At 58.9% G+C, this 16,147-nt stretch overlaps 1 protein-coding gene across 1 annotated transcript; it reads right to left on the bottom strand.

Annotated features, from left to right (window-relative positions):
- Positions 1-1,828: 1,828 nt before the first annotated feature.
- Positions 1,829-12,310, bottom strand: HS3ST2 (heparan sulfate-glucosamine 3-sulfotransferase 2). Its single transcript, XM_063414327.1, has 2 exons — positions 11,877-12,310; positions 1,829-3,038 (listed from the first exon to the last, which is right to left on the bottom strand). Exons 1-2 carry the CDS (start codon positions 12,308-12,310, stop codon positions 2,420-2,422), a joined length of 1,053 nt encoding a protein of 350 aa, XP_063270397.1. The 3' UTR covers positions 1,829-2,419.
- Positions 12,311-16,147: the final 3,837 nt, after the last annotated feature.

Here is a 16,147-nt window from a genome sequence, read left to right on the forward strand (position 1 = left end):
CTGTGTGTGCATGGAAGGTGTGTTAGGAGCACACTGCTGAGCATTGCACTGGACAGGGACAGGGCTGGGAGTCCCTCACAGGCACACCCAGGACTCTGCCTGCTGCCAGGAAACACGGACCCAGCAGTGAAATTGAATCATATTAACTTAACAAGAAGTTAATCAAATTTTCTCGGTGCTCACAGTGCTGTGATCCTGCCTTGGTCAGAGGGATAGCAGTGCTCCTTGTGCACCTGGAAATACCAGGACTGAATTTACTGAGCTGGGCTGGTGACCATGGGGAGTCATGGTGTTCCCAGGGCAGCTCCCACCTGGGTCAGGTGTCCTCATCAGGAGACAGGCAGGGTGAGTAACGGGGACAAGTCAAAAACAAGATCCTTCACTGGGAGGTCCTGGGACAGTCCCAGTGGGGAGGGGACCATTTAGGGAGGAGAGGCAGGAGCGGGGCTGTGACTCCCGTGGATGTCCCAGCAGCTCTGCTCTTCCTGGGCAGGGCACTCGCCAGTGACGTGAACGGGCCAGTGAAGGATTCCCTTGGCCCAGCTTGTCTCAAGAGCTCTTCAGCACAAGCAGGATCAGGGACCACTTAAATCACATTCATTATGTTTAATTATTTATGAGCTGATAAATATTAAACAGCTGCTCTCTGGGGTTCAGGCCTGAGTGAACCCATCAAAACACGGCTCAGAGCAGCAGTGGCCGTGCTGTGGGAGCAGCCGGGGCCCTGCTGTGCCGGGGATGGCTGGAAACAGTGGCGTGACAGCCCTGAGAGCAGAGCCTCTGTCCCCTGCCCCCTGCGTGGGGAGGACCCAGGCTGGGCAAGCAGGGGGCTCCCTTTGGCAGTCCCTCTGCTCAGCATCAGGTCACCAGAGCAGCACCACTCCACATCCTCACCAAACCCTTCCATCCTCATCAAACACCCACCCTGCCTCCTCGGCATGCAGATTGCCTGCTTGGGGCTTTTAAAGCCATTTTTAAGAGCTCCTAATGTGCTCTACATTTTCAGTGCAGCCCTGCCTGCGCCCTCATTTGCTCACCCTTTGGAAAGCTAATACTTGATTTAAGCACATTTCTGCTCCCTCCATTTGTAAGGACAAATGTAAAGTAATTGTTTGATATCGCAGCAGTTTCCTCAGGCTCCAGCTCTAATTTCCCACTAATACAGTATTGTCAGGAGGATCAATCTAACCTGGCACCTTCTGCCTCCTTGGAGTGGATTGGAAATGGCTTTTCTACTGCGAGGCTGGGATTTGTGAGTCTCGCTGCGAATGTTTTTCTCCTTTAAAGGAAAAATCATACAAGCAAATATCCCATTTTCCTGTCAATGGCCATTAATTCCCATCTCTCCCTCCACCTGCCCAAACCTGCCTCTGCATCCCCTCACTGCTGTGTCTTCCTCTGTGGCTGGCAGTGGCAGAGATGCAGTCGGGGCTCTCTTAGGTGTCGACTAATTAACTCCAGTTTTTTTCTATTAGAGCTCACTGGTTACTAATCACTAATCACCACTGGTCCGTGGTGTGCTGCATCCCCTCATGGCCACTGTGCATCATGCTGAGACATCTTCAGCCACGTGCCAGAGGATGGCAGGGCTGTGCCACAGGTCCCCTCAGTCATGTTGGGCTGACCTCCTGTCCTACCTGAGCCCCTGCCTGAGCCCCTGCCTGTTCCCTCACCTTCCTGCAGGTGTGGGGGCTCCCCATGGCCCCCCAGCTCTGCCCGGGGCTGCCCAGCCCTGTCCTAAGAACAGCCCATGCATACGGACTGGTGGAAGCCACTTTATTTACAGGAAGGGATCACAAGCTGAACAAGGAAACTAGTGCCACTAAAGTACCCGTAACAGCAGGATTCTGTGCTTTATTCACAGGACAAAATATCAGTACAACATTTTCCATAGACTTCTTTGTCAAGCAGATACATCTCACTGTCCTCATGGGTACACATGGCGCACAAGTGACAAAGGCAAAGTGGAGCGGCTGCAGCTCTGCCTGCCCAGGATGGATCCTGGCAGGGGCAGTCCCACTGCCAGGAGCACCCACCTGCCTTGGGACACAGAGGGATGTGCTTTGGAGCAGCCTGAACACAGGCTGCACGATGGGGCCATCACGGTGGCCCTGGGGACCATGTGGTGCTAAGAGCAAAAAGAACCCCCAGAGGAAGCCACGTCGCTGCTGACCCGCTGGGACAGGCAGCGCTGCTGGGCTCTCATCCCTTAGCTTGGTGGCTGCAGCAGGACTCTGAGTCTTCCTCATCTTGGTTCACTCTGGAGCACTGCAGACCCCTAAGGGACAGGGAAACCCCTTGGCTGCCTCTGCTCCCAGTTCTGGGCAGGGTGGGCTGAGGGGAGTGCTGGCTCCAGCCCCTTGGGCCCTCCTCACAGAGGACTGCAGCTTCACGTCACTGCAGCTCTGCTCCCGGACACTTACTCCCACCTGAAGTCCTGCCCGACCGTTTCATAGAATTTGATATTATAAGGTCTATAAAAGTCCCGAAGCTGCTCGATCACCTCGGGGTCTATCTGCACGTGAGTCCTGCCCTTGGACTTGCCCAGGCAGCGAGGCAAGCCACTGCTTTCTGACTTCTTCAGGCATGGGAAGCCTTTTGTCTTGTTGAAGTAGAAGTGCTTGTCTGTGATAACCCGTTTGATGCCCAGGAAGTCCTGGACTTTGCCCATCTCCCCCGCTGGGTCCGTGATCAGCTTCTCGCCGCTGACGAAGTGGATCTGCGAGAGAGGGAAGTACTGGAGCCAGCTCTGCAGGTGCACGGCGTACATGCCGATGCGGATGGCATTCCAGGAGGTGTCCACCAGCCCCAGGCTGCGGTTGCGGAAGGTCAGCCCCTCGAAGGTGGGGATGTCTGGCTTCTTGGAGAGCGTCTGCGTGTAGTCCGAGATGGCGCGCGTGACCGGGTTCCGCACCACCACGATCAGCTTCGTGTCCCGGGACATGTTGAAGATGCGCCGCGGGGCCTCCTTGGTGACAAAGTAGCTGGGGGTCTTCTCCACTGTGATCTGGCTGTCAAGGGTTCGTGGCATCAGGCTCCTGCAAGCGAAGCAGAAGGTGACGGTAAAGAGGGGGCAGGAACAGGCACCAGGAGGCAGTGACTGCGCCGTGGGGCCGGTGACACGTCCCCTCCCAGCAGGACACAGCAGGCACAGATCTCTCCAGCAGCACTGTGCAGGACCTTGGCCATGGATGACTTCCAGGTCCATCCCAGCCCCAGGGGACAGCCTGGGCACAGGACGGGGGCACCGGCAGCCCCAGACACACAGTAGCAAGTGTGTGTCCAGTGCCAGCATGCAGGAATGTGACGGCTGTGCCACACCACCACCACCAGGAGCCTTGGGGAGCAAGGGACAGGCCCTAGGGGGCTGTGCCCCTCTGCTGGGGGGAGCTGGGGCAAGGGGCTGCCCAGGGATGTGGGGCTTCTGTCCACCAGGGCATCACCCACCCCACCAGGACCTGACCAGGCCCAGGAGCTCCAAATGAGCTCCTGGGTACACCCATCTGTTTCTGGCATTGGGAGCTGGGCTGCAGGCCAGGCAAGGAGCACCAGACCGGGGGAAATGCAGCATCCCTGCAGCCCAGCTTAGCACTAATTAAATCATTTGCTTTGACATCTGAACATCCAAATCAAATAAAAACTAATGGGATGGAAAGATTTATAAATTGGTCTTGTATTACTAGAGTAAACTATCAAATCCACTGCAGTCAGATTCATGGCACTGGAGGTCCCTTGGCTGGAGCAGGCAGGGAGCAGGCAGGGAGTGCCTGTCTGGAGTGGACAGGGAGTTCTGGCAGCCAGGACGAGGCCAGCACCCTTCTGCTGCATCCACACCCCAGCAGTGCCCTGTGGCACCAGCACCCTGTGTGTGCCACCAGCAGCTGCTGCGGTGTGAGCAGGCACAGCCCCAGTTCAGCTTGTGGAGCTCCCTGTGGGCTCCCCAGAACGCCCACCCCAGGCCCTGTCTGCCCGGCTGGGCCTGCAGTGGGTGCTCAGCCCTGCACAGGGACCTGGCGCTGGTACCGCAGTCACAGCCCTGGGTGCCCCAGAGACTTTGGGGCCAGCAGCAGCCAGGGAAAGCAAACATCCCTCTCTGTGGCCATTTCCACCAGCATCCCTGTCTGCACCGTCCCACTGGAGAGCACAGGGCACTGTGTTATCCATGCCACAGACCTGGCACAGCTGCCAGGGCCGTGCCACACCACCAGGGCTTCCGAGGCTGGCTCGGTGCAGAGACCAGGGCCGGGCACCTCCAGCATCCCAAAAACAGCCCACGGCAGCAGCTTTGGGCTGATGAAACACCTGACCGGGAGCAGAGGCAACAGCAGCCCACAACACCCTGTGTGACAAGAGGACAGAGATGGCAGGCGCAGGACATGGCGGGGAGTGGTGGCACATGCCGAGGGCACACTCACATGCTCCTGACCAGCTTCCTAATTTGAGAGAAAACAAACTAATTAGTCAGCATAAATTAGAAAGGCTGGTCCACTGAGGTACCTGAGCATGGATGGTGCTTAATTGGCCTTTCCCACTGCTCTGCTTCAAACTCCATAAATCCCAATTACGATTCCCATTGGTTAATGACTGTCAGGAAATGCTAATTCAGTGCAGGCACATGGCTCTATCTCCACATCACAAACAAGTTTCATCATAAATCAGCACAGGACGGCTCTGTAAGTGATTCGCTATTACAATATATTGTGGAGAATCATAAAACTGCTGTTTCATTAATGGCTCATCCTCAAGCCTGTTAGATTTTCATTACGTGAGTTATTAGGTCCATGCATTCAAAATATGAAATTACAGGTCCTAATCCATTATGTAAAACACAAAAACTCTGCATAGTAAATTACTGAAATGAGACAAGAGTTGGTTTTTTTTAAATGGACTCCCAGTGTTTGCTGCTCCTGAGCAACAGAGACTGCTGAGACAACAAAACATAGCAGGGGCAGATAAATAAATCACCAGTGAAGCCATGCAAGGGGGAGAGATGTCATCCAGGCATTCATTCTCCCACTAACGGCAGATCCCCAGGGCTGCAGGAGCAGGGAAATGCATGGCAAACTTAATTACACCAGACTTTAAAATAATATTTTTGGACTTCTGCATCCACAGGGTTATTTGCATACAAATAGCATGTCACACAGCTTTAAGGCCCAGGCTCGCATGGGGTGCTGTGAAGGTTCTTGGTGCTGGCCCACAGCATCACAGATGCGTGGCCAGGGCTTACCCAGGAGCTGCTCCTGCTGCTCCATGGACATGTCCTGTGGCTCTGCTGATGTCCCCAGCTGGCCTTGGCACTGGGTCCGGGCGTGTGCTGAGCCAGCTGCTGCCAGCATGGGGACAGTGATGTACGAGTGACACTGGCAGGGGGACGATGGCTGGGGCACTTGCTCAGCACATTGCTCTGGCTGCAGGGACAGCATTAATTCCTCCTGAATTAGAGATTACTTTCATTAGAGTTGCCCAGTTCCTAAAGCCCTTTAGTGCCATTTGACATGGGCATTAACACTGCCTTCAGCCCAGATTTAGAGGTTGTGCTTGCCCACGTCAGTGACATGGGGACACAGGTGGGTGCAGCCCAGGGCAGAGCCGTACCCTGCTGTGCCCCAGCTGTACCCTGCAGTTCCTGGGAGCCAGCTCAGCCCACCACCCCGGAGGTGCTGGGCAGCAGAACACACAGCCTGACCCGGCTGTGGCAGCACGAAGGCAGCGACTCGCCCTGAAGGGGTTAACTCCTCACCAGCACCTTTCCAGCCCTGAATTATTAATTTTGTTATAATCTGCCTTTGGGCACCCTGCGGCCCCTACAACACTCCCACATTAAAGAAACATGCCTCCCTCACTGGCTGTGCTGCTTTGATGTCGAACATGCGTGAAACACTCTCCCAGGGAGGAATTTGTACAAAATCTCATCAAACAATTGAGATATTGCAGATAAGAGTGGGGAGGGCAGTGCCCACTGATAATCCCATCACAGCCCCGGCGCTCTGGGTCAGTCCCTGCCTGCTGCAGCCCGCTGCGTGCGGTCCTGGGCTCCATCTGCTCAGCGGCACAAAAACAAACTGTTTAATTTGGCAAAAAATCCCAAGTGCCAGCTCCTGTGGTGAGGGCTCTGTGCTTCCCCTCTCTCAGCTGATGTCACCAGCAGAGAAGGGTGGGCTGTGAGCATCTCCAGCTTGATGTGCTGGGAGATGAGCATGGGAAGCACAGCCAGCCCGGCTCCCAGCAGCACTGTGCCGTGCCACGCCGTGCCATGCTGTGCCACACCGTGCCATGCTGTGCCACGGGTGCACACAGCTGACAGCACCATCAGCTCTTGCCTGGCACCTCTGCTCAACAGGACAGTGCACAGCAATGCTGGAGGAAAGCTCCAGCAAAGCTACTTTTGGCAGTGTTGGGATGTTTAAGCAAAACTGGTTAAACATGTGAGAAACTGAGGTGTGACAAAAATAAAAAGCTCTGGTTGAGAGATATCACAGGTCCTGGAGGATGCAGCGATGCCCTGGCCAAGGGCTGCACCCCCTGCCAAGGGGGTGAGGGGACAGAGGGGATCCCCAGCAGCTCTGCAGCCCCTCGCTGACACTCGGGCAGCCCCCAGGGCTGGCAGCAGCTGGCCCAGCGTGGGCACTGCCATGCCGAGCAGGACAGACCGGCTGCATCCCCAAGGCAGGGACAGACCACATCCACAGCTACAAACACCACCCAGGGGCCACGGCCTGGCAGCAGCTGGCAGGGCCCCGCTGCCACCACCCCACACTACAGCACCCAGGATTTAATGATGGAGCAGCTCCCTTTAATAAATGTTTATGTTCAAAGAATTTACACCAGTGCTTGCAGACAGCTAATGAGGGACATTTCCATGCATAAAAGCAGAGCGAACACAGTAATTAACTTTGTTGCTGATTCATTTTTAATCATTTAAATGCTCCAGAGATTTGCAGTGTCCTTTAAATCAAGAGATTCTTTTCCAAAGGGCATGCTGCCATTGCCCTTCACAGACACACACCTATGTGTGAACCTCACCTTCCTTAGTAACTGCTCAGCACTGATGGAGGGTGTGGCAAAGGCCAAGGTCAGCTCTGAGGGCAGTGGAGCCGGGAAGGAGCAGGACACAAGGGCTTCCTGCACAGCCTGCACAGAGCCCAGCTCTCAGTCCTGCTGGCACTGCTCTCTGCTCATGGTCACAGGCTGGGCTCTGCCCCTTTCCCATTTCCAAGGCAACTCCTTCCACAGGTGAAACTTCACAACTGAATACTCATTTTTAAAACCACTGCATGTGCCCCAGCTGCTGCAGCAATTCCCACAATAGTGGCCTGTGTCAGAGCCACTTGGTGACCTCCCCGTGCCAGGGGAGTGCACATGGCAAATGGACAGTACAGCCAAGCACAACCCCCACCAGCCCAGGAATGGGTCCTGGGCACTCCCTGTCACTCAGCCCTGCTCCCTGCTCCCTGGCATCTCCGGGCTCATACTGGGGTCAGCCCTGCTCCCTGCTCCCTGGCATCTCCGGGCACACACTGGGGGCCAGCCCTGCTCCCTGCTCCCTGGCATCTCCGGGTACACACTGGGGGCCAGCCCTGGCCCCACCATGGACACCCAGGGTCACCAGGGCCTGGTGTCCTTTTCTCGCCAGCCTCACAGGGCAGCCGAGCCCATGGTGTGCCAAGCCACCAGCTGAATTTGTTGCCTCCAAAGCAAAGGTGAGAACAAACTGCAGTATTTACAAAGAAGGTGGAGGAATAGAGCTAGAATACACATCTTTAATGCCGAAGGCTAGACACTCCACATGAGCTCATCTCCAGTGTCTCTCCCAGCTCCTCAGAGGGGGAAGCTCTGCTGGCCCCAGCGAGGTCCTGGCAGCGCCCGGGCCACCCCGGGGCCGGGGCTGCTGTCCCTGGGCAGCCACGGGCACGGCAGTGCCTGGGCAGTGCCCCATGCAGGAGTCTCTGCCAGGGTTCCACGCCCGATCCCCAGAGCCAGGGCACTCTCTGAAGCCAAGGAAATTTCAAAGCATCCTTGAAGCTGCTGCCTTCCTCTCTTCTCACTAATTAACTTTACCCAAAAGCACTGTCAGTAAAGCCCACAAACATGTCGCAGGGCAAAGCCTAATGGGCTCCCATTTGTGTGCGCGCCAGCCCGGCCATTAGCCGGGAGCAATTAGCGACTGCAGCGGCTCTGCCGCCTCCTCCCCTGCCCTCCCACAGCCCCGGAGACACAGCCATGCCCCGCCGGCAGGGCTGCCACCCGGGCAGCACCGTGCTCCAGCGCCTGGAGCACCCCAAACCCGGGGCGAGGCAGGGAGAGGGGCAGGGGGCAGAACTCCAGCAGTGCCCGTGCTCCAGGGACCTGTCACAGCAGCTCACGGGGAAGCCAAGCTTAGCCCGAGTGCCATCCCCGGGACCAGGGGATTCAGGCGGGCTCTGCCCTGTGCCAACGCCGCCTCTGGGCTCAGCTGTGGCAGCCAGCAGGACGGGTGGGAGCCAGGCTGCAGCCACAAGGAAAAGCCCCTCTCTGTGAAAATAACTGGAGCATCTGACCCGATCACTCAGGAATCCTAAGGAGCAAAACTGCATCCCCAGATGCTGCAATTAGAGCCACTACTCAAAGTTAACAGTAATTTAAATCACACCATCTTCCCTGTGTTCTGGAAAATATTGAAGGTTATTGGCCCACATTACTTGCAGCAGGAAAAAGCTCAATATTGAACATTTAGTGCAGGATTGGTAATGAATCGATATTCCCCAGTAGCTGCTGTTTGGTTTCAGTTGTCTTAAAACAGACCTTGCTAAAAATATCTTTCCTGTAGTGTATGTGTAGCTAATGAGGTGGATCAGAGACTGACGGAGCTGGAGCAGCGCGGGCTCTGGGTCTGGGGGTGGTGGGTGGGCAGCTCCCGGCCCGGGGGTGCAGGGTCCAGCTCTGCCCCTCATCCCCCTGCACGGGGGGAGCTGGGGCTGCTCCGGGCCACGGCAGCAAAGGCAGGAGGCACCACGAGAGCAGCTGTGAACAAGCATGACATTTGGAGAGGCAAGGACAGGCAAATCAGGGTGTCCCCTCCCGCTAGCTGTGCGTCAGGCAAATACCAGGGCACGGGAAAACGTGATAAAATGGTAATTAATGTTTCTGGAGCATCCAAGGGCTCACTTCTCACTGCTACTTGCAACTGCACCAAAGACCAACTTGGGCTCCCACGGGGGCACAAGGGAAAGAGAGCTGCCCTGGCACTCAGCAGCCAGGGGCTCCTGGGCAGTCTCTACTCACACGAGAGAATGCCTTTACCTTTGCCTTTCCAAGGGTCTGTGCTCCGGGCAGCCTGCAGACACCACCCCTCACCCCAGCACTCCACAACCATGGCAGCACCTGCTCTCCCCAGCCAGAAGCTGGAGGACAGCTCCAGCCAGGGCAGACACAGCCCCCCACTCTGGGGTCCTGGCAGGCAGCCCCTTGCAACCCCTCAGAGCCCCCACATCTGCTGCCCCCAGCCTCCACTCAGTCCTTCCTCAGTGGGCCATGGCCACGGGCAGCACTCTGCCCTCCTGCTCCCAGGCTCTTGGCAGAGCGACAGGAGCTTATCCTGCTGTGGGTTAGACCTGCTCCACACTTAATTGCTCCAGTTGCAAGGAGGAAAATCAATTCCACGTTTTATACTTCAGCAGCCTCTGTGCTTAAGTTTTGGCACATTTGTCAGTTAAAAAAAAAAGGTAATAAAACCAAGGAAGTGTCATTTAATTGTTTTAGCTGAACTAATTTGGAGGCTCCGCTGCTCCGGCGTGATCTCTCCATCGATCCGGACAGAGCCAGCCCCGGGGCAGTGTGCTGCTCGCCTGGTCAGCTCCCACTGCTGCTCCACAGCCTGCATCCCTCCTGGTCACAGACAAGTCCCTTCACATGGAGAATCCCAGCCTGAGCAATGGCTCAGGGTGGGAGGTTGTCTGCTCGGCTGCAAGCTGCTGCAGCCCCTCAGTGCCACAGTGTGAGGGGAGAGGACACAGCTCCTGCCTCCTGCATCAGCACCACTCCAAGTGTCCACAGGTGCTCCTACATGCCCCAGGCAGGGTCTGTCCATTCAGGCCAGGCTCTGTGTCCCAAACCTTGTACGGGAGTAGTGTCACAGGTTCAGTTCTGCACTGTCCATGGAGCTCCCAGCCCCGCATTTCCACGCTGACAGCACGCAGAGGAAGCAAACAACCCAGATCAGTCACAGACACAAGGATGCAGGGAGGGAGCCCAGCTCAGGATTTGGGGGGTGCTGAGTCCATGCAGCTCCCCTCTGAGCAAGGGGCTCAGCCAGGACCCATATTCTGCTCCATCACCCATCCTGCCACTCTGGGTGTCTTTCAGAGAAAGCACTGTCCTCATGTGCCCGTGCTCACAGCTGCTGGCTTTCAGGGGGTGCAGGATGGGTGACAGTGCCTGATGCTGGGGGAAGGGTGTGGGAATGACACAGACCTGCCAAGAGGCAAGAGCAGGTGAAGGATATTGCTGTAGCTACTCTCTGAAGAGTAGGAGGAATGGAGCATGCTGCAGGACAGCTTCAGGAGAGGGAAACAGCTTCCGTGAGCTTCACCTGTGCCTGTCTTGACACTCCTGCCACCTGCCACCAGTACTGGCACCAAAGGATTGCTGGCTGCAGGGTCCTCTGTGACCCCAGCAGGACGCAGGGCAGCAGTGCTGCAGACTGCTCTCTCTACGCAGTGCTTGAGCTGCCTCTCAAGGCAGGACCCCGGCAGAGCTGGGAGTGAGCACTATGCCACACCGACTCCCACCTGCTTGCTGCCGAGCTCTGACCTGCTTGGAACTGGGGACATCTCTGCCAGGAAACCGCTGTCAAGACGGAGGGCAAGAGAGCTTGGTGCAGCCCCACAGGCTGCCCTCTCCACACACCAGGATGCCCGACATACTGGCAAAGACAGAGTTCTTTCCCCTGCTGTGAGCTACAGGCAGCTGGGGCCAGGCCAAGGCCCCTCTGCTTCCCGAGGCTGATGCCCAGCAGAAGCCCCACGGCCTTGCCTGAAGGCAAGTCAGCGTTCTACATCAGCACAGCAAACGCCCTGCACTGGGTGGGAACATCGGGAGCAGGGGCTGAAGGGCCGGCAGCACCACCGAGCCCGCGGGCGCTGTGACCTGCCTAGCAGCAGCACCGCTGCCTCTCCCTGAGCGCCCACAGCACCTCGCAAAAACCCTGACGGAAATTAAAGTCCCACCATCTCCTGCTGGAGACACACTCTGACCTCTGCAAATTATTAGACTGCATACAGATCCACAGTTACTCGAGTTCAGAGGGACGGGATGGCAGAGAACAAGGACTGTTCCTTTCAGGAGCCAGCGATCAAACCTGGCAGCAGAAGCGTGCCGGGGTGCACCGAGCAGGGGTGCAGGAGGACAGCCGTGCCTCCCGTACAGACACTCACGCCTTTTGGAGAACCGGTCACCCAGGCAAATGTTTCCTCAGTCGGGACGGAAGGGATGCCCTGCCATCGTCCCGGCTCCCGGGTGCCTACCGGCAGGCCGGGACTCGGGGGGGGTTCAGCCGAGAGCCCCGGAGAACGGGCAGGACCGAGCCGCGACCCGTACGGCTACAGCAAGAGGAGATCAAGGAAAACTCCCCGAGTGCGGCCGGGCGACACCTCCGCCGCCCGCCGGGAGCGCTCCGGCCGCTCCCGCCCCGGCGGCTCCATCGATTGACCGAGGAACGCGGACCCGAGTCCGCACCGAGAGCCAGAGCTCCGGGAGAGGAGAGGGGACGCAGGCGGGCAGCGGGGCGGCGAGCGCCCGCGGTGTGCAGGGATGTTCGGGACGGGGGATGGCCGGCGGCCGGGGACAAGGGGTGCCCGGGGCGGGCGGGGGCCGGTCCCGCAGCCCCCCGCCCTCACCTGTACCACTCCAGCCCGCGGTGGTAGTTCCTGTCGAAGAAGTGGGGCTCGGTGCCCAGGGCGCGCACCTCGGGGTGCACCCGGATGAACTCCAGCACGGCGCGGGTGCCGCCCTTCTTGACGCCCACCACGATGGCCCGCGGCAGGCGCTTGGTGCCCGGGCGGGCGGGCCCCGGGGCGCTGCCGGCCGGCGGGGCTGGGGCCGGCCGCCCGCACGGCCGCGACTGCTGCAGAAGTTTCTTGGCGGCGGCGGCGCGGGCGGGCGGGCAGCGGGCGCGGGGCGCGGCGGAGCTGCCGCAGCAGCACAGGAGGCTGTAGCACAGGTACGAGCAGGACAGCGACAGCGTGAAGAGGACGAGGACCCTCCCTGCCAGCCGCCGGGACGGAGCCGGAGCCACGGCCGGGGCCCGCCCGCTCGGCGCCCTACGCGCCATGGCTCCATGGGGCCGCGCCGCCGGGCACGGCGGGCCCCGGCCCGGCGCCCCGGCGCGGCCGCTCCGGCATCTCCCGCGGCTACGCGGCGGCGCGGCCGGGCCGCCCGAGGGGGCTGCGCCCACCCCGGCCCCCCTGCGCCCGCCGCCCCGCCGCGGCCATCCCCGCGATCGGGCGGCGGCGGCTCCGCGCTGCCTCCGCGGGAAGTGCCGGGGCAGCGGCGGCTGCGTCGCTATTTAAGGGGCCGCCTGACGTCAGCGCCTCCCGGAGCCCCCGCGGCCGCTCGGCGGCCGGTGCCTCCCCCGGGCCGGCCCGGGGGTACCGCCGCGCAGAGCGCTTCCTCCCGGGACCGGGCCGGGGCGGTGCCGCTGCCCGCCGAGCCCTGCCCTGCCCGGCCCCGGCGCCGGTGCCACCGTCCCGTCCCCGGTCGCGCCGTCGAGGCCCGCCCTGCCTCGCTCTGCCCGCACACGTAGCCCCGAACCGCTCGAAGCAGCGGTGTGGAGCCGGGGGCACCGCCTCGGTCCCCGCAGCTGGGTCGGGAGTGGCGCCTCCTCCGCGCGGGAGCGGGACCGGCAGCAGAGCGCCGGGAGCGGCCCTCGCCCGGGAGCGGCAGCCGGGGCTCGGGCTCGGGTCACGGCTGGTCCCCGGGATGCCCCAGCCCGGGGCCACAACCGCGCTGCCCGAACCATCAGGCCCCGAGGGGAGCGCGGCGGGACGGCCCCACGGCAGCAGTCGCTTCTGTCCTCGGCAAGGGCAGGAGGAGCAGCCATCGGCCGCCGCGGTGCCGCCGGTAAGTAGGAGGGAAAAGCTTTGAAGTGACGCATGAATTAAATTTCACTGCCGGGCTGGGGCTGCTCAGCCCCGCCTGTCCGGGGTCTGATGCCCCACATGCAGGCTGACCCGGGAAGCCCACCGGCTGAGGCAGAGTCTGAATGTGGACTGCTCCGTCCCCATCTCCTGCTCCCCTTTTCTTTCCTCTTGCACCCCGACATCCCAGGCTTACGCTTGGCTGCTCCTGCTGAGCCAAAGGGCTGCGTGCGGCACAGCTTAGACATTAGCAGCCATCGCTCCTGCTTTCTCAGCACTGGAAGCTTGATCGGCTGCAGAAAACTACTTGTCTTGTTCCTTGGGAAGAGGGATGATGACAGGGAGAGACAGGCAAGAAGTGCCAGCCTGACACGAACGAGGATGCCGCAGGCTCCGGCAGCCAGTCCAGGGCGGGGACCAGGTTCCCTCCTGTGCAACACCCAGAACTCGGGGCAGACATAAGAAACAATGGAGAAAAAATGAAAAGCAGTGCTGCCTGCAGCCTCTCACCTGGGCTGATGCGGGAGCAGTGGCAGAGCTCCTCCTTGGGAGCAGGAATGGAGTTTCCAGGAAGAAGTATCCTGTTGCCTCAGGAGAGCTCAGGATCTAGAGGATGGGCTGAGTCCTCGTGGAGACAAACCTCATCATCCTCAGTGACCCACGGGTTTTTCCTTTTGGGGCGTTGGGTGCTGTGTCCACTGCTCTGTGTGGCAGCAGGTTCTGCCAGGCAGGGCTGAGCCCCAGCCCCCCTGTGTGGGTCAGAGCAGGGGGATGGAGCCCTGGGCTCAGCACCAGCCCGGAGGACAGCACTGGGCGATCCCTGACAGACCAGGGGACGACCCAGGGCTGGTTCTCCTGCCACTCGTACGCTGCAGCAGAGCCAGTGCAGTGCTGGGCAGGGCCCTGGCACTGACAGAGCCCACAGGACTTCAGCCTCCTCTCCGAGGGCCACTGCCCTGCCCGGGCAACAACAGCAAAGGTGGAGGTACCTGAGGGGCCAGGCATTGGCAGGTTCTGCTTTCTACAGTGGAAAGTATCACTTAGTTCCTCTCCATGACAAACTGCCAAATCTGTGGAAAAGTTGCTTTTTCCATTTTAGATCACCACCTCCATGTGGTGATCCAGCCTCGGCAGCAGACACATTGCCTAAGCATGAACATTAGAGGCGTCTGGATAAATAAAGCTGCTGCGGATGCCTCAACACCTCCAGGTTTCTCTACTTGCAAGGGAGGAATGTTTTGTAAAGCTGACAATTTTGCTTCCAGTCTTTGTATCTGTGCAGGGCATGTCTTTCCCATGACATGTTTGCTGTTTACACCCCACTCCACATAAATAACAGCTTTCTGGTGCCATCAGCACGCTCCCAGCCCTGCTGCCTGTGCTAACAGAGCCCTGGGAGCCAGCCCCCAGTGGGAACCCTGGAGCGGGGTGCCAGGCACCGGCATTGCAAGAGGAAAGAGCCCACTGGATCACCGCAGAAGATTCTGTCTCCTTAGCCAGTGCCTTGCAGCATGGGGGCTGGAGGAAGAACTGTGAGCTCTGGAAAACATCCTGCCTTCTTCTGCATCCCTCACCCATTCCTTTGTGGAGCTGGTGCTGCATCCTGCTCCCAGCCTTACACCATCCTCTCCTTCATCTTCTCTTCCCCACCTCCCTTAGCCACTTTTCAGGGTTCCACCGGTGCTCCCTCTCCTCCCCATCTCTCTTGGGTCCCTGGCTCTGTTCCTAAGCAAATCTTTCCCATCTTGCCTCCTTCATCATTCCCAAGCTCTCCAATCTCCTGCTGTCCTGGGATTTACCAAAGCAGCTACAAACTCCACTGCCCTGTCTGACATTAACCCTGAAGGACCCCCAGCATCCTGTCCCTCCCAGGCCACTGGCAGCTCCTCGATGCTGGTTTGCCCAGGGTAGTTTCTCCAGTGTGGCCCCGGCAGCCTCCTGCTCCTCCCTGCTCAGAGCAGCACTGGGCTCATGGGCCCGTGGGGCTGTGGCTGAACAGCGCTCACGACACAAACACCAAGGGGAGATTTGGAGCCTGTCTTTCAGGGAAGCCCTTTTGCCTTGTTTCGCCTCTGAGAGACTGATCTCACCATACTATGAACTGACAGCAGCAGGAGCCAGTGCTGGGGGCTCGCGGCTCTGTGTGTCTTCCAGGGGGGACCTGGTGCAGGGCTCATCCCGAGCACAGACAGCTGCCAGGCAGGCAGAGAGAAAAGCTGCCCAAGTGTAGGGATCAGGAGATTATTACAGGAATACACAAAGTTTGTGCCAGGAGCATATGAAACCTGAAAGAATAGGGAAGCAATAAAGTGCACACTAGAAATAGCAAATAAGATTAAAAGTGGTGTTCTGCCCATTATGTCTCCATGTTGAAGACAGAACAAGTTTAGAATTTATTTCCAGAAACAAGGAAATTGCTCAGTGCCAAAGTTAGTCCAGTTTTCTGTGTCTAATATTTATGACATTAAGTTTTTTGTTTCTGAGCTGACAAACTGCCACCTACCCTTGTGCTGGGAATGAGGCTGAGCAGTACATGTACATGGACAGGGAGATCCTCAGTGCTGCGGGGCAGCCAGAGCTGACTTGCTTCAGCCTCTTGGCCCAGGTGAGGTCCTGAAACAGACACCAGATCTGTTGCTCAAGTGCCTCCCTTTTCTCCTTGTCCTGGCAGGAAATTTGGAGCTGCTAAAAGGACATTTTGGCATTTTGGAGTTGGGCAGTGGAGCAGGGGAATGCAGTTGAGCCAGATCCATGGGCAGCAGCAATGGGGCAGGGGGATACAAGGATGGGGATGAGAGCTCATGGTGCTCAGAGACCTGCTACATGTCCCCAGGGCACTGTGGACACTGGGGGGGGCACAGGCCAGCAGGACTCAGCTTTCCCAAGCACTGTGAGCACGCTGGGACTGCATCCTCACTCCCAAAGTCTCCAGGATCACTGTGGCAGCCGTCAGCATTCGAGTGGTTCCCTCCCCCTTGGTGCAGCCCTCGCATCATCCTGGCCTGGTGAGAGCCACAGGCCCGGTGCTGCAG

The sequence above is a fragment of the Prinia subflava genome, chromosome 17 (genome assembly GCF_021018805.1).
Source record: "Prinia subflava isolate CZ2003 ecotype Zambia chromosome 17, Cam_Psub_1.2, whole genome shotgun sequence".
NCBI lineage: Eukaryota > Metazoa > Chordata > Aves > Passeriformes > Cisticolidae > Prinia > Prinia subflava.